Source organism: Acanthopagrus latus, chromosome 4, assembly GCF_904848185.1.
Source record: "Acanthopagrus latus isolate v.2019 chromosome 4, fAcaLat1.1, whole genome shotgun sequence".
Lineage (NCBI taxonomy): Eukaryota > Metazoa > Chordata > Actinopteri > Spariformes > Sparidae > Acanthopagrus > Acanthopagrus latus.
The window spans coordinates 32,698,334-32,711,916 of record NC_051042.1 but is presented as its reverse complement, the minus strand read 5'-3'; the positions used below and the strand labels follow the sequence as shown (position 1 = coordinate 32,711,916).

At 42.5% G+C, this 13,583-nt stretch overlaps 1 protein-coding gene across 1 annotated transcript in view; it reads left to right on the top strand.

Moving 5' to 3' along the window:
• pde8a (phosphodiesterase 8A) overlaps positions 1-13,583 on the top strand; it is a 56,089-nt gene that overhangs the window by 15,407 nt on the left and 27,099 nt on the right. The window contains exon 2 of the mRNA XM_037095209.1: positions 13,177-13,233. Within this exon, the coding sequence (XP_036951104.1) occupies positions 13,177-13,233 (57 nt within the window). The remainder of the gene's footprint in view (positions 1-13,176; positions 13,234-13,583) is intronic.

The following is a 13,583-nucleotide window of genomic DNA, read 5'->3' as shown; positions in this document are numbered from 1 at the left end:
CACTTTTTTTGAAGTTGAGGAGTAACTACAGCGCCACACTTAAGAGGCGCGAGGCCACTCAGCAGGCGGCTGTATTTGACACATCGTAGGTGAGAACAGGCTGCTGTTGAAGTGTTTTGTTTTTTGTTTTGTCCAGTGTGAATGGGGTGAAAGTGCAGGAATAGATGGCTGCATTACCCCTTTAACTAGGCTTGCTTGCTGCTGCATAGCTTGTAGAATTTCATCCCCAGGCTCAGAGGATTTCACACTCAGCTTTTAAAGCTAGATTTCTTTCATATTGCGGTCGGATCCCCTAAAATCTGATTATGAAAGAAGTGTTCGGGTTCTACAATGTTCAGACAAGTGGTGAGCTAATAAAAGCCAGATTTAGACAAACACAACCGCAGGTGAGGCCTCAAAGTCTCATCTGTCTTTCGACGTGCAGCCCTCAGAAACATCCCAGCCTCGGTTTCATCATGGCAGCGAGCTTCTATGCGGCGATGCAGCGACCGGCCTGCTGTGTTTCTCTCCATGTTTAATGAGTACATCTCTCTGCTGCTCCTGCTCTTCTTCTCCGATCCCTGTAGGCCGGCATGTGAGGGCTCTGAGCACTCGTCACTCGGCCTGTCGGCAGGAGCTGCTGCGCTGCCGGGCCTCAGTTACTCTCTCCTTGGCACAGTGACGCACAGCTCTCACACACACACACACACACACACACACACACACACACACACACACACTCGCGCCTCTATGGATACAGTGTGCTGTATGCACGCAGGCCAGGCGGCGTCACGAGCTGAGGGAATGCAGCATGTGCTCTGATGTCACACACATGTGTATATGATCTAAATAGACGTTTTATTTTAGTCGTTCAGAGATATAAACACACTGAACAGATGACCTCTGTAGGGGCGACTGAACGCTGTCCCTCTCTCACTGCTGCACGTTGACTGAGTACATTCACTCGAGTACTGTTCTCAGGTACTTTTTGAGGTACTTATACTATACGTTGAGTTTTGTTCCTTTTATGGTACTTTATACATCCGCTCCAACACATTTTCGAGGTAAAATACTTTGTTTTTTACTCCACCACAATTATTCCACAGCCTTTTTTAAGACAAGGATTTAACACATAAAATGGGATAAAATGTCAAGTTTTTGAAATACAGCACATGGTTAAAGAGTAATTTAGTGTTGTCCAGTACATGATGTAGTGTTTGTAATCTGGGTCACATTTAAAAGATCTATGAGTTGTTTACAGCTCCACCACGTAGTGACGTTTCCCTCTAAACTCCTAACGTTGTTTAATTTCAATAAACACTCGAATGAACAGTACTTTTATTTCAACACCTCAGATATAATTTGCCACTATATTTACTTTTACTTGAAGGGGAATTTTTTTTTTTACTTGTTTGGTGTGAAAATGTTTTGTACTTGGATCGCCTGAGCTGGCAGACGCAACATGACCGCAACGACTGTGACGAAATCACAGTCAGAGCAACTCTGACCGTCAAAGACACGTTCAATAAAAGTGGAAACAATTACAGAATCCATTCCTACGGAGAGAGACCTGTTCGTTAAAGAGATGATTTTTGAGTCTCATTCCCAACTCATGAACTTGTGAATTATTCTTTCATGTTGCACCTTTAACAAAAAGGTCTCTCTTTGTAGGAATCGGTCCATTATTTTGTCTGAACCTTTGAGAAACAACCTCAGTCCATGAGTGAACAAACAGACGTAGGTTTGATAATCACAGTTGCCCCAAAGGATTACGATGCAGCTGTCGCACCTCCACGCTGAGGCGATCCACTGGACCAATTCCAAAGATTTTTGGTCATTAAACATCATTTATTTTAATCACCAGAACCAGAATTTTCCAGATTTTTAAATCAGGAGTATTTTCCTTTACTCAAGTTAAAGACCTGAGTGTTTCCTTCACTGCTGTCGGCTTGCAGGTTTTTAATTTTCCAATTTCTTTTTCCAAACTGTAAAAACAGAGATTACACCGCAGCGGCAGTTCATGTCTGAAGGTTTTTCTGCGTGAGATCTGAGGCGATGCTCACCAGGTGCCGAGCACCAGTGAGAAACAGGGACAGGTCACCAAGGATAAGCTAACCTATCCATTTTCTGCAAACTCTGTATTTTTAAACCTCGAACGTCATTCAAGGGCGTTTTGGGACTGAATTCCAGGACAAGTTCAGCCTCCTGTGAGTTCCTCGGTGTCTTCCCTGTGTGTGTGTGTGTGTGTGTGTGTGTGTGATATGTGTGTGTGCGTGCATTCCCGTATGCTTGAATTTCCGCACTGGTGAGGTAGGAGAGATGTCACTGCAGACAGAATAAAGGTCAGGGCGTACTCTGGAAGCACTGCTCGAAAAAACAATGAGTGTGTGTGCGTGCATGTGTGTGCACTTTTATGCGTGACTGATTAGAAATCGCAGTATTTGGGGCACCGTGTGCATCAGTGGCTTCAGTGTGTTTCTCTTCTTCCCTGTGTGTTATTCTTCAGAAGCCTGTGGGTGTGTTCTGGGATCGGGCTTCAGCTGACTCCGACATTATGTGTAGAGCTCCTGTCATAATTTATATTTGAGCCACTTACAACATTCGTCAGCTGCGTGGACACTCAATATACAGCGTCGCGAGAAGGGCTTTATATATCGTTATCACGATATGAGACTATTTATTGTTTTATATTCGTTACATGCTGTGAAGTGTCGTCTTTCTGGTTTTAAAGGCTGTAACACAGTGAAGTGATGTCATCTTCTGAACGTACCAGACTGTTGTCATTTTATCCACATTACTGATGATTATCTATCAAACATGTACCAGTACTCATCCTTACAATAAGGCAAGTTACAGTATTTGTACAAATATTGTGATATTTGATTGTGTCGGCCATCTTAATGTGGCGATAGAGACAGTTTAGTCCCAGTTCCATGTGTGGAAATGCTTTTTAGCTTTACTTTGAAACATAGCTGCAAGTCCGACTGTTGAGTTGTTAACCCAGCTTCAGTAGTTTCAGTGGTTTCAGTAGTTTCAGTGGTTTCAGTGGTTTCAGTAGTTTCAGTGGTTTCAGTGGTTTCAGTAGCTTCAGTAGCTTCAGTAGTTTCAGTAGTTTCAGTGGTTTCAGTAGTTTCAGTGGTTTCAGTAGCTTCAGTAGTTTCAGTAGTTTCAGTAGTTTCAGTAGTTTCAGTGGTGTCAGTAGCTTCAGTAGTTTCAGTAGCTTCAGTAGCTTCAGTAGCTTCAGTAGTTTCAGTAGCTTCAGTAGCTTCAGTAGTTTCAGTAGCTTCAGTAGCTTCAGTAGCTTCAGTGGTTTCAGTGGTTTCAGTGGTGTCAGTAACCTCCTGAGTTGTTCTCTTTGCTTGATGCAGACCAATAAATAATTTGACGCTTCTGAAACATCTTTTACGTGACCACAGGATTTGTGTTCTGACAGCGAGAAGCTCCTCACTGCATCAGTGTGAATTCAGTAACTTGTTGCCAGCTGAATCATATGAATCACTACAGTTATGTGGCCTCATTACTATATATTGTAGTATATTTTAAGGCTGTTCCACCCAGCCCTGCTTGTAAACACAGACACTGTACATAATGTGGAGGAAAAAGGTGCTGGAGATAATATTTAATCATCAGATTTCTCTTTCATTTGATTCTTGATCTGTAACACATTGTGGCTCCGTTACGTGCCGTACAACCACGTTTGAGGGATTATTGCAACTAAACATTTTTACATGTCATTATCGGTATCAGCCCCAGAAATCATGCACACACACATACACAGTTATTAGTTGCATGAAACAGTAACGATTACACAGCGCGATGATATGAACTAAATCAACAATCATGACATGTTGCTCAAATTGTGTAACTAACTAACTAACATGATGAGTAAAAAGAAGATCATCAGTAACACACACATGTTCCAGTGAATGATTCGAATAAAGCGATCCATGTAAGAAGAAGAAGAAGAAGTTAAAAGCTTTTCTGGTCTTGTTCCCTCGGTCTATTTTTAAACTCTATCTACGGGATTTATTATTGGGGGAAAAAAAGAAAACTCCACTATCCTCCAACAGTCTGCAGTGAATCAAACAACAACAACGAGCAAAACAACCCAAAGAACTGCAAACATTCAAGCTCCAATCAGTCCGATGTGAACGAGCGAAAACATCTCATATCTTTTAAATGTATTATCTTTAAAGAGCCTTTTTTATATATAATTAGTGTTCCACATGTTTATATTTCTTCACTACAGTTGTTCCATAATTTAACACCTTTAGTTTTGGTACAGTGACGTCGGTTATTGAAGACACAGGTTCAGATTTACCTTTTATTTAATTTCTCAGATACTGAAGAGTTGATTTGTTTTGTTGATGAAGAAAATGTACATATGTTAATGTGATTACAAACATTAAAGATGAATTCACTGCAGCTGATTATTCTCCTGCGTCGGCAGTCGAACACTCGTAGAGAAGCGAGGCGCGTCTCGTGACGTTACATCGAAGTGTGACACAACACGAACGACCAAAAAAACAAATCTGTTTCTGCACGTTAAAGATGTGAACTGAGTATTTGAGTGGGAGCGTGATCTTTACAGGATACGGTGGTGTTTGTTGCAGGAGGCTGGTCTTTCCTCCGTCGTCTGTTCCTCCACAGAGAGACACAGAGAGAGAGAGAGAGAGAGAGAGATAGAAATCCAGAGAAAGCGAGGATGTTCTGGGACAAACCGATCCACAGTGGCCTAGTTTCCCTCAGCCGTGCCAGTGACTCAACTAAAGTCTTCTGCCTGGCTGAGTGTGGGCTTGGTCACCATGGATAAGACATGTGGACAGAGCCAGAATACACACGGCTACAGTTATTTTTTCTCAACGGTTGAACTGAAATTACATTAACACGTTAGACGAACGTCTGATTTATGTTTGTGTGGGGGGAGGGTGCATGTTTTCTTTCACTCAGGGGTCTTTTTACCGCTTTATGTTGACACTATTAAAAGAATATGCGCATGGTAGAATTACTGGACCATCGGAAATGTAAAGTACATGTTGTTTTTAGCCTTTTTAAAGCATTGATGTCACCTGTGCTGTTCGTGACTCGTTGATTTTCAGGGTGATGGACTCGATTTGTTACATTCACCCACGACTTTCAAGCTGTTTTGAATCTTTTAGTGGTTCTAACTCTCCCAGATAAAGGATGAAAGAGTCAGGTGGACCAGGCTGGCATATTTAAAGGAACAGTTCACACAAAAATAAAGAAATATGAATTCAGGTGATGTTTCGTAGTCCACAGACCATTTCTGGAACTTCAGAGCACAACAGCTTTGTAGCATTCACCTAAACAACTGAAGTAGACGGGGACTTTTATTTTTCATTTAAAACAAACATAAAATGTCTCCATGCAGCTTGTCAAGTGTAATCCAAGTCTTCAGAAGCCTCAGGATCCAAAATTGATTTGAAAAGAAGCCATTTAGGAAACTTTTAGCTCAGCGTTGAGATGTATAGGGCTGTTTTTTGTTTTAAAGAAGGATCCAGTTACTTCATCTGCAAAAAAAATCAAAATGGTAAAAGCTGCGATTATTTTATGAAGGTAAAATGTGTCACAAATCATTTTTTTAATGAAGTTCTGCAGTGCTGCAGAGGCGCTCTGGTCTACAAAGCTTGATCTGCAGATACAATACAACACATTTGTTTGGCAGAGGACAGGAGAAATGTCACATCATCCAATGACAATGAATTTTTTGTGAAAATTTGAATCATACATAATAATCATGAATTATATCGCAATCACAAGATCTGACAAAATGATCACAATGTCAGTTTTTGAGCGTATTGTGCTGTGAAGCTCCAGAGATGTTTTGTTGACTACCATCTCTGACTGGATTGTCATTTTTGGGTGAACTTGTCCTTTAACAAAACACCACACGCTGCACTCTGCCTGCTATCAGGGCACGGAAAGGAGGGATGGCTGGTTGACAAGTGGGAGCATTTTGGTGATTTTGCATCCCTCCCTCAAATCGCCTCCTGGCCGTTCGTCAGGAAAACAAAAGAATACGATGAGAAAGAGATAAAACACGTAAACAACAGTGTTTGTATGAATCAGTGGAATAATGAAGGGAAGACACTGAAGGAAAGGAAGTGGTGGTGTCGTGGGAAGTTGTGTTGGAGTCTGGTCTGAGTCACTGATTGTGTGTGTGTGTGTGTGTGTGTGTGTGTGTGTGTGTGTGTGTGTGTGTGTGTGTGTGTGTGTGTGTGTGACTCCTGCAGCACCTGTGGACTGAAGTCATGGTTTTATGGATGAATTAAGTCCAATAAGAAATTCTTTTAGCCGAGTAGTAACATGAGATGCCTGCAACACGTTCAGCTCTGGATTCTGACACATAATCATCACTTCGTCACATGATCATCATTTGCTTCACACTGGGCCCAGAACCAAAGGGGGGTGTTTGAAGATTATGAGGTAATGGTGCATCTGATGACATCAGCCTCAACAGGCCTTCACATGCAGCGGTAGTATTTTTGTTGAACTGTTGTTTTTGTCACAAGCTTTTTTTTTTTTTTTCCCCACACTCAACGCTACAATGAACGCTACAAGCTAATTTGTTTTTGTTTTTGTTTTTGTATCTGAGCTTTCTCGCATCAGATGAGACACAGCGTCACGTCATGACTGCTGCTGACAAAGGCTGACCTGTTGTTTCTCATCACCTGGTATTAAGTGACAGCAAACACAAGTTGTCAGCAGTTATTCCTCGTGTTTCTTGTGTTTCTTGTGTTTTTACTTTCCCCTCGTGTCATCAGAGGTCCTCTCACTCTCCCCCAACAACCCGATCGTTAGAATAAATGTTACCGATAAGTGAACTCTGAACATTTCTTTATGCTGGAACTTGATGACGCTGTGGTTGTGTCTCGATCTGTAGTCAGCGGTTTGGCAGCCTCCTCGGCCGTAATAACGCCGCCATCGTCACCTCCAGCATTTAGAGTGAAGGTAATATGACACGTTTGGTACCAATGTAAACCTCGGACGTATCTGTGGTTCGCAGAAACGTTAACGCTGACATTATATGCTGGAGACTGAGCCGCCACAAATGTGATCTTGTCATGAGAGGACGAGATCGCCATCAGTGGCTGAATCCATCATATTTTCTAATGAACAAGCTGGTGTGAATATTATCAAAGTCTTTATCGAACAAGATTTGTAGCTTTTGCATATTTTCATCACTCCCGGTACGAATTGTTTTGATCAGAAGTATTTGCATTTCTTGGCTTTGTTATTTGGTGTAGTGACTTAAATTACACTTCAGCCCTAAACAGATTTCTACCGTCATCTCTGTCCTGCATCTGCAGAACGACAGTTTTTCAGAGTCAAGATAAAACAGCCCTGTTTCCAGCTTTGAGATGCATTTTTCAATAATCTAGTTATTTTTTAAAAGGTTTACACGTCTTGGGAAAAGGAGAATCTTCTCATCTGATAAAAACAAAAATCATGTAGTTGTTGAATTTATCACCAGATTTAATTTGTGGTCATAGTTGGCAGTGATGGAGTGCAGTTTATGTGATTCTTGCGTACGTTTTGTGATCTTGATGTAGTTGAGCTGACTGTGATGGTGTTTGTCAGGCCGCCCATCGATTTCTCAGCGCTGGTTTGTGGGGTTGAGGCCACATTGTTATCGATGACTTCACAACGGTCTGAGTGGCCACACATGAAAGTGAATTATTCTCTTTGAGGTAACGCACACGCAGCATGGGCAGCCGTCGCTACTATCTGAGCGACGCAGCGTGTAGCCGGGCTGATGTGTCACTGGTGCCATTTAGCTCAGCGAGTCTGTCTGTCTGTCTGTCTGGTACAGAGTGTGCGTCCACACCTGTGGCTGGGACTGCTCCCCTCTAATCAGACTTAATGAAGAACATTGATTCATCTCCATTTGATTCACACTTTTAGACCAGAACGCGTCGACACGTGAGCCGGGCTGCGAGACCGACACCTTTCCACTCCGTCTTTGGAGGAAACGCTGTCTGACATTGCTTCTGCATATAACACCTCACTTACCCACCGCAGTTCTTAAGGGAAGGATGGAGTGACGTAGAAGTGGAAACAAAGAGAGTGTCAAAGCGAAGGGATCTGCAGATTGTTGGCGAACGGGGCGGCCGTGCACGTTTTCATCAGAAGGGCGAGCAGGGCAGGCATCCCAAGATTCCCTGCATCCTGGTCCCAGCTCTGGGGTGGAGGAAGCTGTTTACTCTTTCTATCTCTCACTGCTGACGTCGGCGCACCGAACAATGTCATCCAATTTCCTGTTTTTCACTTTAGTGGAAAGCCACTCTCCCAGTGTGTATGGTGTGTGTGTGTGTGTGTGTCTCAATGAGTGTGAGACAGAAAAGCTGGTGGGCTGAAGGAGAGGAGGAGGAGGAGGAGGAGGAGGAGGAGGAGATCTATAGGGCCGGATACACTGGGAGCAGGATATAGGGTCAGAGGCGGCTCCGCTATGTAAATACATAAGGTGTGTTGAACGAGACGCGGGAGGCAGCCGACCGTCCTGAACGCAGCACGAGATGTCTGCAGACAGCGAGGAGGGAAGGTGTGACATCACGTGACGAGAGACTGTTTGAAGCTGTCAGCCTGGAAACTGTCAACACGCAGCCAGAGATTTATTAAAGGGACAGTTCACCTCAAAATAAATAAAAAAAAATAAAATGTGGATTATCTTCTATAACCAGATAAGTCACACAAAACAATCTAGATGGATGAAATAATATTTTGGCGAGACAATTCTGTGATATAAATGATTTTGGATATGGGCAAACCATACTACTCATTTGTTTCCACCCAGCTGTCGCTTCATGAGGCACAGCTTGGTTAAACTATTCCTTCTCATTTCGATGCAACATAATTTGACAGCGCTACAACTGAATCCCTTCAAATTGACCACCAAGTTGAATCTACATCTCTAAAGCGGCTCCTGAACATTATAACCTTCGTGATTTATTGCAGGACTGTTGCATCAGCTTTAGTGAGGTGTCCTTAAAATCTGGCTGCAGAGTGCATGAACACAATCCACAGAGGGGGGGAAGAGAAGCAGGGAGGTCAGTCAGAGCCCGGAGCTCATTTTGGTCCTGAGGGTCTGTGACGGGTCATCTGGTCCTGAAAACTATGAATTTTTGATACAACATATGCATCAGAGCCGAGCGACACGGTATAAAGATCTATCTTTTCTTGTTTATGTTGCATTTTAGAGTGATTCTGCAATGCTGCCGCCTCAGTCACGTCACTCTTGTAGACAGACATTTTCATCAGCTTATTTAAAACCTACCATCTTTTTTTTAGCTTTTGGAATTTTAAACAAATACATTTTGTAAAAACTAAGTACATTTTATTTTATATTTCTATATATCATGATAAAGCAAATGTGTACAAAACCACAAAAATCCATCAGCATGATTTATGATATCGTGATGTATCATTAGCTGATTGTCTTGTATCATCAGTACTGAAGACAACGTATCGTGAGTTACTCTCTTATTCCCTCCTCTGTTCTTCACATATACAGTCGTACAAAATCAAAGTCGAGTCTCACGTCTCTTATGGTTGTAATGAGCTTTCTATGATCTGCTGCATGTCATCCAGTCTGTTTAAAACACTGCATAGTTATATCTGAGGAATTCAAACCATGAACTGTATTATTATCAGCATTATCAGCTCTGACTCTTGTGATTTGTAGTGCAATATGAATAAAAATCAATGAAAGCTTTACTTAAATACATAAATACACAGCTACAGAAGCTAAATGTAAAAAACTATTGCTGCCAAATGATCTGAAATTGAATCTGAATCTTAAATTTACCACAAGTGATGGTTAACAGGTTTGTTTAAAAAGAGATATCTACCGTTTGTTAAAGCTGGCACCTTTCTTTGTGTGACAAAAATGATTATCGGCCATCTTGAGTCCTTTTCTTTCTGAGCAGAACATTTCCTGTGGATACAGTCGTCCGTGTTGTTTAACAGTAAACATCAGCTGACTTTTATTCCGGAAAGAAATGTTTGTGTTTTGGAATGAAAATCATGAAAACCATCCTTTTCTCCGAGCGTGCCATCAGCTCCACGCTGTACTAAACGAGCGCAGCAGCTTCGGATCGTGACACAATGTGTACGTAAAAAGACGGACGTGCAGTTTACTTTTTTATGATGGAGCATCAATTATAAGTTATTTACTTATTAACTGGATAGCACAACCTTCTCATGCTCAACACTTCACTGAACCCTGCAGGCAGTTGATGCTGAGCTAAGAAACATATGATTAATTGATAAAGATTCTTCACAAGTCCCAAATCTAGTAGCAAGCTCGAGTCCCCATCTTCAAACGTCCTCTCAAATACCCGTGAACACACTTCGATAAACACAAACTACAAGAACCAGAATGCATTGCATCCCACTCAAACCCAGAGTGTTTGCAGTCTGACCTGCTGGTTCACCAACTTGTCGCCTGATTAACAAGTAGTCCATGCACACACACACACACACACACACACACACAGAGTGTGACTGGTGTAACACAGCAGCATGTAGCGAGAGGACGGGAACGTGGATTACGGAGGCACCGTGTCCGTAGTCCTCGCCCGCCTGTCCTACATGCTCGCTCACTTCCCCTGCTTTGTTTGCCTCTGGTTGAGTGCCAGCGTGATGTTTGTGGGATGCAAATGCTTGGCTGAGTGATTCATTGGTGTGTGTGTGTGTGTGTGTGTGTGTGTGTACTGTACAAGAGGAGTATGTTGCCCGGAGAGGCTGGCAGACTGGTTCAGCTCTGTGTGTGTGTGTGTGTGTTGGTTATGTCAGTGTCAGTTAGAGAGGGAAAGCCTCCCCGGATGGAGACGGAGCGCCGCGTACCGCTCTCGCTCGCTGGAGGCTCTGCGGCCAGATTCCATACGTCAGGACCCTGACCTCAGCCAGTTCACAGTGGAAACACGATTTCTGTGTGTGGTGTGTTTCTGCCGGGCCACCATCTGTGACATTTTGCCCGGCAGCCGTGTACAGAAGAGAGAATATTTTGTTTCAGACCCGGCGTGCGGTTTTGGATCTCTGATCAGAATTAATAAAACTGAGCGCTGAGTTATTTGTTCTGACACACGTGGTCGGAGTCATCGAAATCATATCTGACAACAAGAAAACCGGGTCTTGTTTGGTCAGACCTTCTTGGAGAAGCACGAGTTTGTGGCATTTCCATATGTTAGGGCCCCATTATACAGCCGCACACACACCAACACATGCGTACTGTCTCTGCAGTGCACATGAGCCCGTCATGCGACCAGGTCCTCGTGTCTGTGAAAGATCAGATGATCACAGTGCATCAGCTCGTAACCATCCTGATGCCTTTCCCCTTGTTTGTGGACAGCTACAACAAACGGCCTAGTGTCGTGATGACGTCAATTTGGCTCCGACCGACAGCTAATCAGCTTTCCCCCCCCCCTCCTCCGTTGTTTCATGGAGCTTTTCAGAAGGCTTACAATTTAGCAAGAAGTGATTTGCTGGCCCGCCCGGCATGCTCTAAAATTCCTCTCTGTATTCCTCCTCACATGTGTAGATTGTTTACGGAGAAGAGAGGAATTCTAGAGGGATGGCGGTCCGCAAGGGGCTTGGTTGCTATGGTTACTAACCCCTGAGCTGGGTCCCATTTAGCAGGAAGGAAGCTAAATTATTTGCAGACAGAAAAGAGTAAAGCTTGTGTAGATGAAGTGTAATGAGTTGTGTGTGGTGTCTTTTGTTTTAAGTTATTTTTTGAGATTTTGATTCTCACAATTCTCACATACAGTTGAATCAGAAATCTGGAGGTTGAATACTGAAAGTATGCAAAGTAAATTTATATTTAAGAGTATATTGAGGGACTATTACTGGAGAGGGCGACTGATTTAACCTGATGAGAACTGGCATCAAAATAAATCAAAATTCTCAGAAAATGACTTTGAGATATCTCTGCATCTACAAGGAGAGTATATTAAAAATCTTTGTACACAATGAAGGTAACACTTGTGAGATTTCTGCAGAGATGTAGCATGAATTCAAAATTTTATTTGCTCTTAACAGTCGTGAAATGATGCAGTTGTAGCCCGAAACCTCCAGAAAACCACAGCACAGCGTCACATCATCCGTCTGTCAGGACTGATGCTAATAAAAGGTCTCCAGATGTGCCAGATGTTTACATTTCTCACATTACAGCCAATAAAACACACTTAATTATTCTTTTATTTCATTCCATCTGAATATAACTGTTGGCCTTGAATCTCAACTTTTGTTAGAATGAAATACGTCGATCACGAACCAGCTTTGTGGTCATGCGATGTTTTTGCTGCTTCTGGTTTAGTCGGCTGGTGTTAAATTGAGTTTCATTCAGGTAAAAATTGTTTGAATGTGCTTTTAGCTGAGCTTCTTCCCGTTCAGTGGATACGCTGCTTGACTATGTCGCTGCGTGATTAGCATGCCCTTTTATGGTGTGTTGTGAAATATGACACCCTGCTCCCGCCACAGGGGGCGCCATGGGGTCGACGACTTTATGCTCAGTACGAAAGCACCGATCGTTGTGACAGGTGACAGACTATCAGCACTGAATAATCTGAATCTGCAAAGTAACTAGTGACTAATGTTATTAAATAAAACATAGGGGGACCGCTAAAAAGTTTCTTTCCCTCACTGGATATTATACATTTCGAGAGTAGGATTTACATTTTTACTGTAAATTTTCCAATATCGGTTATCTGTCTGCTTGATCTCTAATAATCGGTGTCTGTATCGGCCCTGAATGAAACCATACTGTTCATTCCCTCCTTGAAAATAAAGTAAATAAGTCTCACTGAGGTCTCTGTGGGATCTAACTGACCCTCAACATGTGTAACGTACACATGAGTAAACACTCTGCGGGGAGGATGACGTACTGTCCACGTCTTTGTGTGTGAATCAAAAGATTTGTGTGCATGAACGTCCCGTAGATCACAACAAACGTGAGATGTTTCCTCTATTTGCCGTAGTAAGAATGTTTTATGGTCATTTCAGTGTTTGTGAAAGCTCTTCAGCGCTCGGCTACAAACTGCACTGTGTTTTGATAATGTCAGAGGAAATGAAACTTGGGGGGGGAAACATTATTATGACTGTTTCACTAAACTGAAAATATTTTATGGAATGATTTTTTTCTAATCCTTGTTTTTTTTTCTTCTTGTTATCTTTCAGACCACATTAACAGAGGTGCAATTTGGACCAATGAAGTTATTTAAAGACCCACTTCAGGTATCGTAAAAAACAATGTCAGCCGTGTGAATGATTGATGCGTGTGTGCTGAATGCATTAAGGCGTTTGTCTACATCCATATCATTTAGGGGCTTTTAGCCGAGCCGCGGAGCTCCAACCTCGGTGTGACTGTCAATATTTGGGAGCATTTTTATGGGATTAGTTTTTACAAAACGTCGCCTACTTTTTGTTTGCGGTCGGAACTAATCTTGAATTTCTCAAAGATGCCACACCTCGCTGTGCGATTAAAGAAAGGAGGAAAAAAAAAAAAAAAGTCCCCATGCAAACGTTCAATGGAGGAGAAGAAGAAGAAGAAAAAAAAGAGCTGTTAATGGACGTATTGTGTGCCT